Genomic DNA, 16,251 nt, shown 5'->3' on the forward strand with positions numbered 1-16,251 from the left:
GCCCCTTCCCCGTCCTCCCCAGTGGCTCCTTTTTAAGGAACCAAGCAGCAGGGACAAACCCAGGAGGAGTCAGGAATGGTTGGGTTAGAGAGTTCTGTCCTTCCTGTGTTAAGACCAGCGGAGGGACTAGCAGATGATATAATGTCTACATCGCTGAACTCCCACATAGTCGACCGTGGTTGGAGTCCCAGATCCGGTGGCTTAAACTCACGCCAGGCACATGTGCAGGCGTGCCCAAGATCCCAAGAGGAGAGTGGAGGAGAAGGGACTATGGCGTAGCCATCCCCCCAGGAGCTGATTTCTTGCTTTCTGTCTCTCTGTCTTTCTGGCAAGCACACGCGCCCTATAGCAAAAAACACTCCAAAAAAATAAAATTAAAATTAAAAAAAGACCAGGGGAGCAGGTTACCTGGCAGGAGCTCAGGTTAAAGGTCAGAGATCACAGGACCTGCAGATGGTGTAATGGTTACGTCTCTGGAATCCCACCTAGTCAACGGCAGTTCAAGTCCCAAACCTGGAGGCTTAAAACTGAGGCTAGGCGTGTGTGCATGCCTGCCTAAGACCCCAAGAGGAGAAGAGAAGGGATTGGGCGTGGCCATCCCCGGGGGTGATCTCTCGCTCTCTGTCTCTCTGTCTCTCCAGTAAGCACACATGCCCTATAGCAAATATCTCTCTAAAAATTGGAAAAAGAATCAAAGATCAGAGGTCATGAGCCTGCCTGCCCTGCTGTCTAGGGTGGAGGGTCTGTCCGTTTCCCAGGCAAGAACTAAACTTGAGCAAAAGCTCCTGCTTAGGGTCAGTGCTGAATGGCTCGAGTCCAGCAGGAGAGTGGAGGGGCCGAGAGGCAGCCTCGGTGTGGCTCACACTCACTCACACGCTATCCCTGACAGCCAGTCCAGGGAGGTGGTGGGGGTTCACATCCAGGCCCACACCTGCCTGCACCTCTGAGTCCTCTTCCATGGACAAGCCTGGCATGCACTTTCCCCTAGGCTCAGGCCTGCGAACTCCCTCATCGGGGACAGGGAGCCTCAGTGTCCCTGGGCTTTTCCCAGCCACCAGGTCGGCGACAAGCACAGTGCCTGAGGGCCACTCTGCGGCTAGGGAGAGGGGCTGGCCTGCCCCGCACCCAGAGATGGGGTAGACAGCAGTTCCAGGGCGGGGCAGCTGGCCTTGCTGCTCTGGCCTTTGTGCCTGGAGCAGGCCCTCGAGCGGAGCGGCCCGGGGCTCGCAGAAGAGCTTGGCGAGACGGTGAAACCCAGCATGGAGGCGGAGGGCAGGGCGTTTTGCTGGGTACCAGTTGGTGCTTTGAACCAGGACCAGGAGCGGCCGGTCCCTCTGACTGCCCACCGCCTTCCCCTTCCTGGTCCGGCTGTCCTCAGGGTCTGACAGCCTCCATCTGCACCAGGTCTGGCGGGGGTGAGCCCAGGGCAGAGCTCCCACTGACTGCCGTCTGAGTGGAGGGGGCCTTGGCAGCCGGCAGCTTTCAGCTGGCAGCAGAGGAGTGAGTGGGGCCGGTCACATCCCTGCGAGGGCCATGGCGCCCGGGCACCAGAGGCCTGAGAGCCACAAGACCTGCTGAGGGAGTAGAGGGTGACAGAGCAGCCCAGACGCATGGCAGCCTGGGACTTGCAAGCTCCACGCTATTTACACACTGGAGGCTGCGTGGACATCTGCCAGGAGACGATCTGTCAGGGCCACTGCATCTCGATGCCAGCCCAGCGGAGAGAGCAACACCCCGTCACCACGTCCCCTGCATGGCCCACCCGGTGCTCCACAGTGGCTCCTTTAAGTCAGCTCTGGGGAGGATGAAAATGAGCAAACGCTAATTAGGGAGAGCAGCTGTCACTCCCCAGAGGACCGGCTGACACCGCCTGCGCCTCTGTGTGGGCTAATGAGCGTTTCCCCTGGGCCGGGAGCCACCGGGCGGTGCCACGTGGGGACCCGGCGCCATGCCAGCTCCAACTGAGAAAGAGCAGCTTCAGAAAGGCCCACGGCAGCCGGCTAGCTCAGGTCTCACCTGGCCGGGCAGCGAGGGAGACAGAGTCAGAGAGAGAGAGAGGGGAGAAGGGGGAGGGGACACACCGCCCTCCGGTCTCCCCACTCGCTCTTGGGGGGCGTTCTGAGTGGAGTGGGGCGTGAGGAGCTGTTACCGTGACAGCCTGCGAGCGGCTTAGTGGTCAGCGAGGCTGGCCCGGCCCGGAGGGTGGGGGCTCTTTGGGCATCCCCAGTTTATGGACGAGGAGCCTGAGGCCCAGGAAGCTGCTGGCTCAGAGGCACGAAGCCGGGGTTGCCGTGGGGTGGCAACGGCAGACAGTTCCTGCTTCTGACGCTCATGTGCCTTGCAGCCCTCAGCGCCGGCCGTGGGGGCCTATTTCTGAGGCCAGGCGGGCGGGAGGCGCTGGCAGCCAGGACCCGCCGGTGCCGTCTCTCATGGATAGATAAACTGAAATGAGAAGACAGCCGCAGAGCTGCCCTGTCCGGGTCGGTGGTCACTGGCCACACCCCGCCTGTGGGCGTGCGTGTGGCATCCACGTCTGGGAGCATTAGCTGGCGCCCTGGGTCCGAGGTCGGGCTACAGGAAGGACGGCGGCGTCTCACCGTGTGTCAAAGTGTTGGAAGGGTCACCTGTTCCCTCCCACTTTTTCAGTGTCGCCTTGGGAACATTTCAAACCGAGTGTGGCCTGCGTGCCACTGCTGTTGGGCTGTGCTGTTACACACATGCGCTCACGCGCACACACACACACGCACATACACACGCGCACGCTCACACACCTGTCTGGGAAAGATGCCGTCTGGTGCGCAGATGCTCCTGGGTGGGGACTCTCCCCTGAGCCTCAGGGACTTTGCCAGAACCTGCCCAGCCCCCACTTTGTCCTGGGGCCCATTCACCAGCTCTGGGGACAGACACACACCCCTGCCCCCAGCCAGCCCTGGGAATTGGGTACTCTCTCCTAAATGGTATTACATTCCCACCCAGGGGCAGGGAGCCATGCCAGCCCTTCTGCCAGTTCTCAGGCAGCCACCTGGCTCTCTAGGTCCTGGGAGGGAGCAGAGGCAGGCACTGTGGGACCTGTCCACAGGCTGTCCCTGCCTGCAGCCTGGCTGACCCATCCACAGTGCTGCAGACTGCGGAGGCTACGTGGTCGTGAGCAGGGCCGTGCTGGGAGGAGCAGGGCCCTGGCAGGTGGTCCATGCCTCATTTGTTCCCTCGGGGGGCTGGTGGCTCCGAGCTGGATCGCCTCTGCTGCTGCACACGACCCTACAGCCCTGCAGCCCGACACCAAGTCTGAGAAGTGAACCAGTTTTGTCTGTGGCAAACACCTTACTAGGGGGAGATGAAATCCTTTCTGTGAATGGGGACAAGGAACAGCTTCCCCGGGAGTAGTGTGTCTCCACCCTCCTCCACGTGGGGGTGCTCCCAGCCCAGCCCCACCGCACCCCATCCCTGTGTGGGCGGGAAGACGTGAGTCCCTCCCCCAGCCTGACTCCCAAGGCCGTGGAGAATGTGAAGAACATAAGGGACAAAGACCCTTGTCCCCATGGGCGGGGGGGGGGATGGCCTTGCCCACCGAGCCCCGGGGCCTCGCCTGTCCATCAGTTCTTGCTGGTGCGTTAGCTGGCGCCCTGGGTCCAAGGGCCTCTGCCTCAGAGGAGTCCGGCCTGAGACCCAAATCTGGGCTTGAATTCGACCCTCCCGTTCAGGGCAAGGACGACCCCCAAGCCTGGTAATCACTGTCCACGTCTGTTCATTTCGTCTCAGTAAAAACCAAGACGTGGTGCCCACGGAGGGGAGGCACAGCCCACCCCGGGGCCGGGCCAAGAGCCTGCAGTCTGCTGGGGCTGGGGATGGGCGACTGTGCCCACACTCCCCGGCACAGCAGGAGAGGTAGGAGGCCGTGCAGGCTTAGCTCCCAGCCCAGGGCGGAGGCTGCCTGGGCAGCCCCAACCCCAGGTCATCTTTCCACGACTTACAGGCTCTGAGAAGCCTGAGGTCTCCGTGTTCAGACACGGGCCACACAGTGACGTGTGCAAGTGCTCCACTAAGTGGCCCATGGGGCCAGCTGTGGGCACTGCAGAGAGGCCACACAGGAGCCCGTGGTCTCCAGGCTCCCAGCTGAGGAACCTGCCCCTGTCCACCACCAGGAACGCTCCATCTGGCCCATCTTGGACAGGTGTGAGCAATGTTTCGTCTCCTAGCCTGGGCCACGGAGAGCCACGTGCCACGACCCCATGCTCTGCTGCCTCAGCTGCCCCAGCCCTGCAGGAGAGGGTGAGGTGGGCTGGCAGGCTGAGCAGCTATGGACTGGACACTGGGAGGGTCTCTCAGCAGCCCTGGCGGCCGAGGGCCCACCGGCCCCTGGGGTGCTCGCGGCGGACATGCCAACATCTCGTGTGGGCCATGTCAGGCAGGGTGCGGCTGCGCAAAGCTGGAGGGCTGCTGCGGGCATGCGCTGCCCCTCCCAGGCTGCCTGGCAGCAGTTTGCCGAGGGTCCGAGAGCAGGGAGCAGGCCTGGTGCAGCACAGAGCTGGGCATTGCTCAGAAAGCCTGACACCCGGGCCTACAGCACCAGAGCAGAGGGGACGCAAGCCAGCCACGTCCACGTGCACCATCACCCGCACGCCTCATGAGTGGCTATGTCCCCGAGTGCAGAGCTGTCCGTGAAGCAGAAAAGACACGTCCACACCCTGGCCTGAGGAAAGTCCTGCAGGTTGTGAAGGAGGCTGGCAGTGGGGCCTAAACTGTGGGGCCATGCCTGCCAGGTTTGTGGGGACAGCGAGGGTGGCCTTCAGCCCAGGGACTCTCTGGCCTAAGTGCGTTGGGAACTCTCAGACACACCCCCCACCACTGAGCTCGGCCCTCCACGGCTCCTCTCAGCTTTGACCAGGTGCTGCGTCCTGCCCGCCCGGACCTCAGCTTTGACCCTGCGCCAGGGACCAGAATGGGTCAGCAGCAGCGTGGGATGGCGTGGCGAGGGGCACCTGCTCTCTCCGCAAGCCAGGACGAGCGATGCCTACAGTCCCGACCCACAGCCCTGGGAGGCCGGGCGGAAGCGTAGAGAGGTGCAGACCCAGGTTTATGCCGACCCCAAGGCCCTTCCGAGCCCAAGGCCTAGTCACCTCGGGAAGGGACCAGAGCCAAATGCCAGCTGAGTGTGGGTCCGTGCCCTCACCGGGGCTCTGGGGGGACATGGACGGTGGCCTCCCCCCTCCTACTGGCCACTCCGAAGCCTCTACGGTGGGTGGGGACACCGGCTCCATGTCTACCATAATCAGGTTCCCCTCCCAGGGCCAGAGCACTAATCCCACTGTGGGCGCCAAGTTGCCGAGCTGCCGTGTGGAGCAGATGGCGGGAGGCACAGCGGCCGCCTTTGCCAGGGGTTGGCGATGGCTTGGGAAGGACAGGATGTTTGCTGCTGCCTCCACGATTACATGCGGGAAAACACATGGAAAACTGTGGGCTGGAGATTCAACTGCCGGCAACGCTGGGAAGGCGGGGACCATGGCAGGGGCAGGGGGCTGTGGACAGGAGGCAAGGCCACCCAGGGTGAGCCCAGGCAGCGGCTTCGCGCAGGGTGCTGGCAGCTGGCCCTAGCAGCCAGGGTACTCGCCTCCCCCTAAGGTGCCCTGAGGTGTGCTTGGGGCTTGCTCAGGACCACGGCCCCCCAGGGCAGCCTGTCCTCCACCCTTCCAGGCCTCACTTCCTTGGAAAAAGGGTTTGGCACAAACCTGGAAACCCACAGCCAGCACCTGCTGAAGTGCCCGGGCGTGGAGTAGAGAACTTTTCAGAACGGATTGTTCTTGTCGAGAGCACAGCCCAGGCTCCAACACACGGTGTGGAGTGAGCTGGCCACACTTACCCCGCAGCGCAAAACCAATGCCCTGCACCTGGGATGCAGACGAGAAGCTGAACAACCCTGTGTAAGTGGGCACGAGCTGGCGTGGCAGGAGGGTTACTGACAGGCACGGCGCACACCAGACTTTCTGGGGAGAAGAGTCGGCGCTAGGCTGAGGGCGAGCCGGGCTGTGGACTGGGGCTCGGGGGCACTGAGTGGGTGAGACTCCTCATCAGAAACGAAAAAGCGTCAGCAGCCACCTGGGTCCTTCCCGTCCCGACTCTGGGGGCATGGAGGCAGGGCTGGGCCTAGGACCCATCCACACGCTGGCCGCTCTGCACCGCAGCCACGCCCGCCTGTCCACACGTGGAGCCCCTTGCTGCCACTGGGCAGATGACGTGCCATCCGAGCAGTCAGGCTTTCCAGCTGGCAGGTACCCGGGCACAGCAGAAGGGTCTCCGCCACAGCCGTGAAGCTGGCTGGCACAAGAGGCGGGGCTTCATTCTGGAGGTGCTGCAGTGACCGCGAGGCAGCTGGCCACCCCCACGATGGTGCTGAGGGCCCCGGGCCAGGGCCTGCTGTGCTGGCTAGGGCAGGGCTGTCACACGGCACACTCCTAATCTGATTACGGCCCTCTGGGCTGAGTGTGTGTCTCCAGCAGCTGGCAGCCCAGAGCACAGCCACTGACAGATGAGGTCAGTGCCTCCAAGCTGCCCAGTCCACCCCAGACAGCAGCCTCCAGGCTCCAGCGGTCAGCAGGGAAGACTCCTGTGCTCGGGGGCGCTGGCTATAAGCAGGAGGGCAGGGCAGCACCTGGCCTCACCAAGAAGCCGCAGGCTCATCACCTGCCCAGCCAGAGGGGACGACGGCCACACGCCTGTCACAGTCCCTCTCCACCGCTGGTGGCAGCTGGTGCTGTCCATGGTGCTGAGCCTGGGCTCCTGGGGCTCCGGCCCTGTCTGAATCTGAGCCATCACTCCGGTCAGCCCCTCAGAAACCCCGAAGCAGCAGCGAGGCGCAGGGCCCAGGGTGCAGGAGCCGGCCCAAAGGAAGGGCGACAAAACGGGCAGAGCCCGCAGGAGCATCCAGTCCAAGAGGTCAGCAGGGAGCTTGGCCTTCGCACCAGATGTTCTTGGACGCGGCCATTACCCAGACAGAGGCCTCTGGGAAGCAGGGTGGGCATGTGCCCTGAGGACAAGGGTGAGGCCCTGTGCCCTCGTCTGATATGCGTCTGCATTCAGTAGGCGCTCGGCCGGCTCACCTGTCCTCCGCTCGGAGTGGCCGGGGCGTGCAGGGAGGCCCATGTACTCATCTGGGAAGGAGGGTGGAGGCGGTTTCTGCCTCTGGGTCTGGCATGTCCCATGGTGGAAGCCAGACTGTCTCCCCGACAGAGCATGGAACGGGGGCTGCTGGACAGGCCCCCAGCACCCAGGAACAGGCCCCGCCAAGCCCCTGGAGCCACACACCCTCCTCCTCAGAGACCCACTCGCAGAAGGACCCCAGGCCCCAGCGGCCTGCAGGGTCAGCTCCCCCAGCTCCCTCCTGCTCCCACACCGAGCCCCCCACGGCATCTCTGAGGACCACAGTGGCCAGAGTCCCCGGATGGCATCACCCCTGGGGATTCTGGGCTGTGTCACCACCCTGAGAGGGTCAAACGGAGGCACCTGCCCTGCGACCCCCCCTGCCCCTCAGTGGGTCCCTGGGCCCCTGAGCAGGACCTCACACCCTTGGACACTGCCGGTTGCTGGCCCTCGCACACCAGGGGCATCTGTCTAGACACAAGGGATAACTAGGCCATGGGGCTTGACGGCCCATGGGGAGGGGCGGACTCCCTGGCCCAGATGAAGCACCGGCCACCAAGGTCAGCAGTCTGCGGCCTGCATCCCCACCCAGCCAGGCTGCATCCCCACCCGTCCTCAGGCTCTGTCCCCCTCCTGTCAGTGTGGGGTGGGTCCCCGCCTCATCTCATGGACCCAGTCCCTGAGGCCCAGAGTAGCTTGGCTGGCTCCAGGGCAAGGCAGTCCACCGACTCCCACCACCTGCAGGTGTAGACACAGAAGTAGACCGCAGAGACCCAGAGGGACACAGAGACAGAGATATATGGAGGAAGAGACAGGCCACAGAAACAGAGTCCGGGATACACAGAGGGAGACAGAGAGACACACAGAGCGAGAGACAAGCCACAAAGAGATGGAGAAAGGCAGACCCAGAGTGCCCGGGCTGTGCGGCCCTGCTCAGACACCAGGGCCCTTGTCTCAGCTGGACGTGGCCTCACTGTCCCCACCAGCTCCTGCCCTTAGCCTCATCCCTCCCCCGCCACTCGGAACCACAGACAGGGCAGCCTGGTGACTCACCAGGCCATCCCAAACTGTGCTAAGCAACCCGCTCAGAGCCACCCCACCCAGGCTGAGGGCCGCCTTTCTAGCCCTGGGCTTGGCTCACTCACCGCCTCCACAGCAACCCAGCCGGGGTGGGCTTGAGGGACACCAGCGAGTGACTCAGCCAGCTGCAAGGTCACGCCAGGCCAGCAAGAGACCCAAATGCCACTGAGCCTGCAGAACCCGGAGCCCTCTGGGCCACCTGGCCAGGTTGGGACAGTGCCTGGAGAGCCATGTGCTGGCCTGTACCACTGCCAGCCCGCCAGCTGTCTCCTGTGCCTTCTCGTCCCCTCCTACGGCCTGAGAGTTTGCCGGTCCCTCTGCCACCAGGAGAGCTCAGGTCCTCGGGGCTCCAGGCCAGCACACTTGCCAGCTGTTAGCTGAGGCCTCCTCACCCCAGCCCCGACAACAGCCTGCAGCACTGTCACACTTACAGACCACAAAGCCATGGTCACCGCAGACGCCCCGTCCCTTGCCCCATCCCCGGAGTCCGGGCCCCAGGGCAACTGCCCTGCACCTTTTCCAGGCAGTGAAGTCGCCGGGTGGGCCCAGAGGGCTGGCAAGCTCCTGCAATGCAGCCCACGGAGACGTGACCTGGATGACCTACAGGGACAGGGACTAGGCCCGTAGCCAGGGAGTCCCCACCAAGGAAACACGCGGGGCTGATGACAACACTGAAGTGTATTTCCTTTATGAGCGAGGGGCTCCTGCGACAGTCTGCACACTCGGTCCTTCCAGGCAAGCCTCATTCTCAGGCAGGTCCTCCCCACAAGGTGTGAAGTGGCTCCAGAAGCCCCGTGCAGGTCCCTGCTCAGCAAAGCTGGAGACTGGCCCAGGGGTGAAGGCGTGGCCTGTGTTTGTCCAATGAAGACCCACCCAAGCCTTTTGGAATGTGCCTAATGGCCTCCGGGTGGAGGAGGTGGGTGCCCTCCAGGCCCTCCAGTACCTTCTCAGACAGTCTGGATCACAGGCCCCTCCTGGCTGGGTCAGCAGACCACCGTGAAAGCCACTTCGCACACCCCAGTGACTGACGTGCCCAGACGTCCTTCCAGGTGTTCTCCGCCTGACTTGGAGGTGCGGTCTGCTCACGCTCAGCCCAGCTGGACGAGAGCGCGTGGGGAGCCGTCTTCCCTCACCAGTCTCCTGACCCTGGGCCTTGCTCACCGCCTGGGGGCACACTCCCCTTTGCTGCAGGGCGTGGGGAGCGGACAGGGAAGGGCCCCAGGTGGAAACCCCAGCTGCACCTGAGCCTGAGAAGAGAAGATAAGCCCCTGAGCCAGGGTCACCCTGCACCCCCAAACCCAGCTCTGTCTCTGACACTAGAATGGAGATATGGGGGCTGAGGAAAGGCAGCCCCCCTCTGCAGGGCGGCCTGGCCCTGAACCTCTCATCCCACACACAGCAGCCTCTGGCCAGAGTGGGCCTGCAGGGCAGGGGCCCCTCTCACCCCCCCCCAGGAACCTCAGGACCAAGGACCTGACTCTCTCCAGCTAGGGGGAGACAGCGGGGCTGGGGCCAAACCCCACAGCTGCCAGCCCTGCCCCTGGGCCCGCACCCTGGGCTGTTTCACTGCCTCTGCTCAGCAACCTGTGGTGCAGAATATCTGGCACTTGGGATCTGCCTGCACCAGCCTGGGCCGCGCGGGCTCCTGAGGGCTCGGCACAGTCCCCGCCGCGGTGTGTCTCATCCGTCCACAACTTTGCTCAAGTGGAATGTGCGGGGGGCTCGGCCACCGCCTCCCTGAAGGCCTCCTGAGGGGTCTGGGCTGTGGGCTAGATGGGGCCCTCAGGGGCACCCAGGCTGGTGCCCAGAAGAGGCCCAGGGACCAACGCCGAGCCCTAGCCCCTCACTCTGGTGTCTGCGGGGTCTCCATGCCACAGCGCATCACAGGACGCTGCAGGCTGGGCTTGCAACCGCCGTGCTGTAAAGGACCCATTGGGTCCTCATCGTGGGACACGCAGCCAGGCCCAGACAAACCCAGGGGACACCCTGTCGGGAGGGGGCAGCCTGGAGCCCAGCCCGGGGGCCCCAGGGTAAACGCCCATGATTCCTTGCAATCGGCAGCCACAGGGATGCAGAGCCAGCCTGGTCAGTATCTCGAAACCCAGTTCTCCTAAGGAGAGCTGCAGACAAAACTCAGGTATGACCTTTTTAAAAATTTCACTTATTTATTTCTTAATTTGATTAGAGAGAGTGACGGGAAATTGAGGAAGCAAGCTGCCAGGCCAGAACTTGAACCACGGTCGGCCATGTGTGAGCCCCGATCCCAACCACCACGCCACCTGCCGGTCCTCAAGCACAACCTTCGACTCCCCAAAACCTACCTGCGAACAGCCGTGGCCGACCACAAGCACGGCTGCTCCCTAATGACTTGCACACAGGCCACTCGTTAGGTGCCACGTAGTCTTCACAGTCCCTGGAATCGCCTTGTGAACACACCGTCCAAGGACCTGGAGAACCTTCTGCACCAAAACAGACTCGAACTCCATCTCCCCGGGAACTTAGGCCACCCTCACAGGCTGCGTTCTTACGATGAGTAACGGCAAGGGAGAGGCCGTTAGGAGCACCCCATTGGTGGGAACCACAGGTCCCAGGACGTGGGGCTCGGGCTGCAGGGCGGGGTCAGCTGCAGCCCTGAACCTACCGTGACTCAGGACAAGCAGAGTGGCCCCACAAGGGAGGAACCCGGTGCGGTCCCAGCCCAGACGGCCCGGACAGGGGAGCCGGCCACTGCTGCTGGGCACCATGGCTTCCGCTCCCAGTTGCTGGACCACGCTCACCCCTGCGGGCCTGTCCTGACAAGGCCTGGGCATGCTCTCTGGAGAGGCAGGGTTGGGAGGGCCTCTCCCCGGTGTCACCAAAGGACCTGGGCTCAGGGCGGGTCATGTCCGGCTGCTTCTAAGCCAGGCGCTTTGGGTCGGGCCTCTGTCCTCTGAGACACTCGGTCACCTCGGATGCAGAGTGGATGTGACAGCCTAGCCCGGCAGTGTGACGGCGAGGGGTGGGGCTGAAGTCCAGGTGCCGGTGGGGCCCGGGCTTCTCGGTGCTCTGGGAAGTGGCTGGGGTGGGCTGGAGGGAGGGTCTCCCTCGGTCTCTGTGGACAGTCTGCGTTCAGGCGAGAGGCGGCCTCACATGAAATGGCCTAGCACCAGGGCTATAGTCTCAGCCTTAGAGCCCTGCCTCCGCTGCCGCACAGCTGGCTCACGCTCCTCAGGGGTGCAGGCAGGCCCTTCTGGAGGACTGGCCCAGGTGGCAGAGGGTCTTCAGGGCTGGGGTGTGGCCAGCTGATGGCTGAGCTTGAGGACAGTGGGTCTGTGGACAGCCTGGACAGGCAGGGTCTCCTGCACTTGTCTGAGGGGACACCTCCCCGGCCCAGCCCCGGCCCCAGGGCAGGCACCCGGGGCTGCAGTGGCGGTGTGCAACCCCGCCGGGCTGACGGCCCTTTCCCCACAGGTCAACACCTTCGTGTCCTTCGTCTTCCCCATGGTGGTCATCTCAGTCCTGAACACCATCATCGCTAACAAGCTGACTGTCATGGTCCGCCACGCGGCTGAGCAGGGCCAGGTGTGCACGGTGGGGGACCGGCCCGGCACATTCAGCATGGCCATCGAGCCCGGCAGGGTCCAGGCCCTGCGGCACGGCGTCCGGGTCCTGCGTATGTAACCTCCGGGCCCTCCAGGGCTGGGTGGTGGGCTGGGTGGTGGGCCCCACAGCACCCAACCGGCAGGGCTCAGAGACCCACGGTGGAGCCAGGCCCGCCGAGGCCCAGGAGTGCGGCCCCCAGGGCGAGTGCTCTGCCCCAGTCGCAGCGCCCACTTGTTCACTCGCGGGCACCCAAGCACTCGCTCAGGCAGGGCGCCAGGCACACAGGTGGCAGGGGCCAAGACAGGGCAGGGCTGACGTGGGCAGCCATCGCACCCAGACCACGGGAGCCCAGAGGAGAGAACAGAGCCCTGTGGCAGCGTTGGCTGCCGGGGAGGGCCTGAGGAGCTCCCCTGCACAAGGTGCGATCTTGGCAACAGAGTTGCAGGCAGAAGGTGGGCGGGGGTGCCTGGCAGAGGGGCAGACGGGTCCTGTGGTCCCCATGGGCCTGGGGAGGCTCTACTCTAGGCGGGTGGGGAAGACTCAGGAGAGACCAGTCCCTTTTCATGCTGAGACCCATGCCTTAAGTTTTCATTGGGCTCTGTCCAGTCCCGGCCCATTTCAGGGCATGTCCAGGGCATGGCCGGGCTTTGTGACCCAACCTTTCCCACTCCCCTTGGAGCCCTGGCGAGGTGCAGCCCTGCACAGTGCCCTCACGGTGCTCATGGGCATCGCAGCAGCCACAGAGGCAGGGCTCGACCACAGCCCGAGGCAGCTCCTGTAAGGGGGCTCCTTCTCTGACTCCACCCTCCCCAGGGCCAGCCTGCCCCCAGAGCACTGCTTGGGCTCCCCCAGTGCGGTCCTGGGGACCTTGAAAGCTGGTCTAAGGGGCCGTGGCTGGGACAGAGGGCATCCCTAGCCCAAGGGGAGCCATGCTGAGGCCCCACTGTGGCCCCAGCTAGAGGCATGCCTGTGTCCCGGTGCTGGGGCAGCACCTGCTATCCAGGGACCGAGTGCCAGAGTCTCCCCATGGGGGCCGCTGCTCACCCTTCTGGCTCAGCTGCCTGGCGGCCCGAGCCCACCGCTCCAAGCAAGCGGCCACTGTCCTCTGCCGGCTGCTCCCTGGCAAAAGATCTCCCAGGGAGACGGAGGCGGCCCTTGCTCTGGGTGAGGACGTTCACACGGCCGGCCCTGTGGCTCTCAGCAGTCACCCGCCATCGGCACCACGAGCAGCACAGGGCAGGGAGGTCGTCTCTGCTGGCTCCAGCTGTGAGCCACAGTGTCCAGCTGGCTGAGCCGAGGACACCATGCCAGATGACCCCAGGACCAGCCCCTGGCTGGGGTCCCTGGTGTCTGCCCCACGAGACCACATGAGCACAGACAAGCCCCAGCGTCGGCTCCCAGAAGCCCAGCTCACCCTGGGTCTTTCTGGAAGAGGCCTGTGCAGCGTCCCAAGGAGCCCGCCCTCTTGTCCCCAGCAGTGTGGGTGAGCCCAAAGAGCCAGACAAAGGGTGAGGCGACAGAGGGCAGAGACAGGGCAAAGCCCCCCAAAGGGCCCCTTCCTGCCCCTTCCCCTGCCACACGAGGCCCCTGGGCTGTCTGTCCCCTCCCCGCGGGGCCCACCAGCCATGACAGCCAGAGCTGACAGGGGCCCCCCACCACCCTGCTACTCACTTGCCTCAGTCACCTCTCCTCTGGGGTGACCAAAACTGCCATTGGCCTGTTCCCATGGTGCCACCCGCCCCTCCCCATAGGGACACCCTGTCCTGTCCTCCGCGGCGGCCATGGTGGGTAAGGGCCAGGGCCACCAGGCCGGGAGCTGTGTGTGGAGGAGCGAGGTGGCGAGGACCACAGGCGGGCAGCACCACAGGGCAAAGCCGAGGGGCAGCTTGCTCAACGGCTCCCTGGCCCAGAGACGCCTCTGTGGGGCTCTGGCAGGTGCCGGGTCCCCAGGCACGTCCCTTCCCTTGCAAATGGCCTTCGACGGCCCCGGCCTGCCCCGCAGCTGTGGGGGCCAGGCTCCCTGTACCACTCTGGTGGGCAGGCACCCTGGCCCGGGAAGTGCAGGCGTGGTTGTGTGCGGGGCAGAGCCCCAGCCAGGTGCATCCCGGTGGGTGAGGCTGTGCGCAAACCCTCGCTCCAGAGCAGCCACTGCCGCCACAGTGAGCTTTGAACTCAGAAAGTGACACCCCAACCTTATTCTGCGTTTGCAAGACTGCCCTCCCTGCTCGAGAGCATGCGAGGTGCTCCGTGGGCTCTCGGTGGACTGCCTCATTTCCGCAGAAAACGTGCTGGGTTTATAATGACTGCGTGGACCCTGTAGGTTGCTTCGGGTGGCACTGACATTTTATGACATCTAGTCTCCCAGTCCGTAAGCACCTGTGCCTCCTCGTGTCTCCCTGACCCCGTGTCCGTCCCTGACCCCGTGTCCGTCCCTGACCCCGTGTCCGTGTCCCTCTGCGCAGGCGCTGTGGTCCTGGCTTTCGTGGTGTGCTGGCTGCCCTACCACGTGCGCCGTCTCATGTTCTGCTACGTCTCGGAGGAGCAGTGGACCCCGTGAGTACCAGGAGGCTGGGCCCTGGTGGCTGCTCCCCGCAAGTAGGGGTGGGGCTGGTCCAGGGCAGAGATGCCCCAGGAAGTTAGGGCCAAGAGAGCTGGTGCCCAAGGCAGGCCCACGCCAGGTCTGAGCCCACAGGGTGGGTCAGCATGTGCATCCCTACGTGCCGGCAGTCATCGGGGCCCCGAGGTACCCCAGCTTAGACACGACTCGGCGTGGAGTCACACGGGGCTATGGTGTGTCCCTGCCAAGGACACACAGCCAAGCCGGCAAAGGGACGAGGCTCCCAGAGCAGTGGGGAGGCTGGAGGACACGGGTACTCACTGCCACGCTTGCCAGAACGCTGAGCTCCCCAGGGGCGCAGCGCCGACATGCCCCACTGCGGGCAGACGGCTCGGCCCTTACCGGGAAGCGGGAGGCCCCCGACAGAGCCCCAGGGCCAGAGGCCAGCCTGCCCACGGCGCTCACGGGTGGCAGCTGCCAGCTGCTGTTCTCGGTGGGGTCTCGGGAGCACCCGGGAGCGCAGGTGGTGGGGGTGCCCGGCACCAGCCAGGGAGTTGCCAGGAGCAAAGTGCAGCCGCACAGAGACCTGAAACTGCACCGCAGCGAGGGCGAGGCCCGGGTGGGGGCACACCCGTGCCGGGAAACCTGGGGGGTTCTGGCCTGGCTGTTCGGTCAGGCTGGCGGGCTGCCAAGCCTGCGGCCCCAGACACTGGGGGGCTGCACCCCAGGACTGAGCCCCAAGCACAAGCCTGCGGCCCCAGACACTGGGGTGCTGCACCCCAGGACTGAGCCCCAAGCAGGCTCGCATGTGCAGTGGGAGACAGCAGCTGGCAGAGACCAGTGTGGGGCAGAGCTCGGAACATGGGCCGAGGGGCCAGACCAGGCCCTGTGGGGCGACTGCGGGGACGTGCCCCAGCTGGCCTGGGCCACGCGGCCCGGCGGTGTGAGGGACCCAGCAGCTTGGGAGGCCCCCTGGGGGGCGGCCGGGCGGCGGCGTCTGAGCGCCTCTCTCCACAGCTTCCTCTACGACTTCTACCACTACTTCTACATGCTCACCAACGTGCTCTTCTACGTCAGCTCCGCCGCCAACCCCGTCCTGTACAACCTGGTCTCCGCCAACTTCCGCCAGGGCTTCCTGTCCACGCTGGCCTGCCTCTGCCCCGGGTGGCGGCGCCGGGGGAGGAGGCCGGCCTTCTCCAGGAAGCCCACCAGCCTGTCCAGCAACCACACCTTCTCCAGCAATGCCACCCGGGAGACGCTGTACTAGGGCCCGGCGGGCGGGACGGCCTCGTGCTCAGGGCAGCCCCGCCCAGCAGAGGCCGGCCTGGGCCCTGGCTCTGGGGAGCCTCTGCCGCCCAGAGCGCCCCTCTCTCCCCAGCCCCTCCCCACCTGCCCACGCCCCACATCCTGTCCCTCCTCTGTGAAAACCAGAACAAGAAACTGTCCACCTCGCAGATCCCAACGGGCCTTGGAGCAGGAGAAATCAGTGCAGGGAGGGGTCGGCAGCTTCATTCCCGGCTAATGGATGTTCGGAGGGGGTGAAATGGCTCGCCGCTGGGCCTGGGCAGCAGGTCATCCTCTGCACGCTTGGTTGGGTGCCGCCCCCCCCAGCCCCACCCTGCAGCTCCGAGGAAGCCCCCACACTCCTGGCAGACCTTGGGCCACAGAGGGGATCCACGCACCCAAATACTCTAAAGGAACACGGTGGGCCTGCAATGGCCCAGAGGCACCCCCTAGGCCAGGCGTGAGAAGCTCCACAGGGCTGCCTGCGGGAGGGGCTCAGGCCTGCGCCCCACAGTCTTCTACAGGAGGGCGTTCCAGGTCACCCCGTGGCCTGGGCTCGGCGGGGCGAACTCCCATGTGCTCCCGCCGAGGTTCGGCAGCCAGGTCCGGGCGGT

General features: G+C 64.8%; 1 protein-coding gene across 2 annotated transcripts in view; it reads left to right on the plus strand.

Moving 5' to 3' along the window:
* NTSR1 (neurotensin receptor 1) overlaps positions 1 to 16,035 on the plus strand; it is a 39,674-nt gene extending 23,639 nt beyond the window's left edge. Inside the window, exons 2-4 of one of the 2 annotated variants that reach the window (XM_006167032.1) lie at positions 11,665 to 11,775; positions 14,259 to 14,349; positions 15,371 to 16,035. In XM_006167032.1, the coding sequence (XP_006167094.1) occupies positions 11,665 to 11,775; positions 14,259 to 14,349; positions 15,371 to 15,777 (609 nt within the window). In that variant the 3' untranslated portion in view covers positions 15,778 to 16,035. Of the gene's footprint in view, positions 1 to 11,664; positions 11,867 to 14,258; positions 14,350 to 15,370 lie in introns of both variants that reach the window. The other variant, XM_006167033.2, reaches the window with a different exon arrangement.
* Positions 16,036 to 16,251: the final 216 nt, after the last annotated feature.

Source organism: Tupaia chinensis, unplaced genomic scaffold (genome assembly GCF_000334495.1).
Source record: "Tupaia chinensis unplaced genomic scaffold, TupChi_1.0 Scaffold144472_1, whole genome shotgun sequence".
NCBI lineage: Eukaryota > Metazoa > Chordata > Mammalia > Scandentia > Tupaiidae > Tupaia > Tupaia belangeri.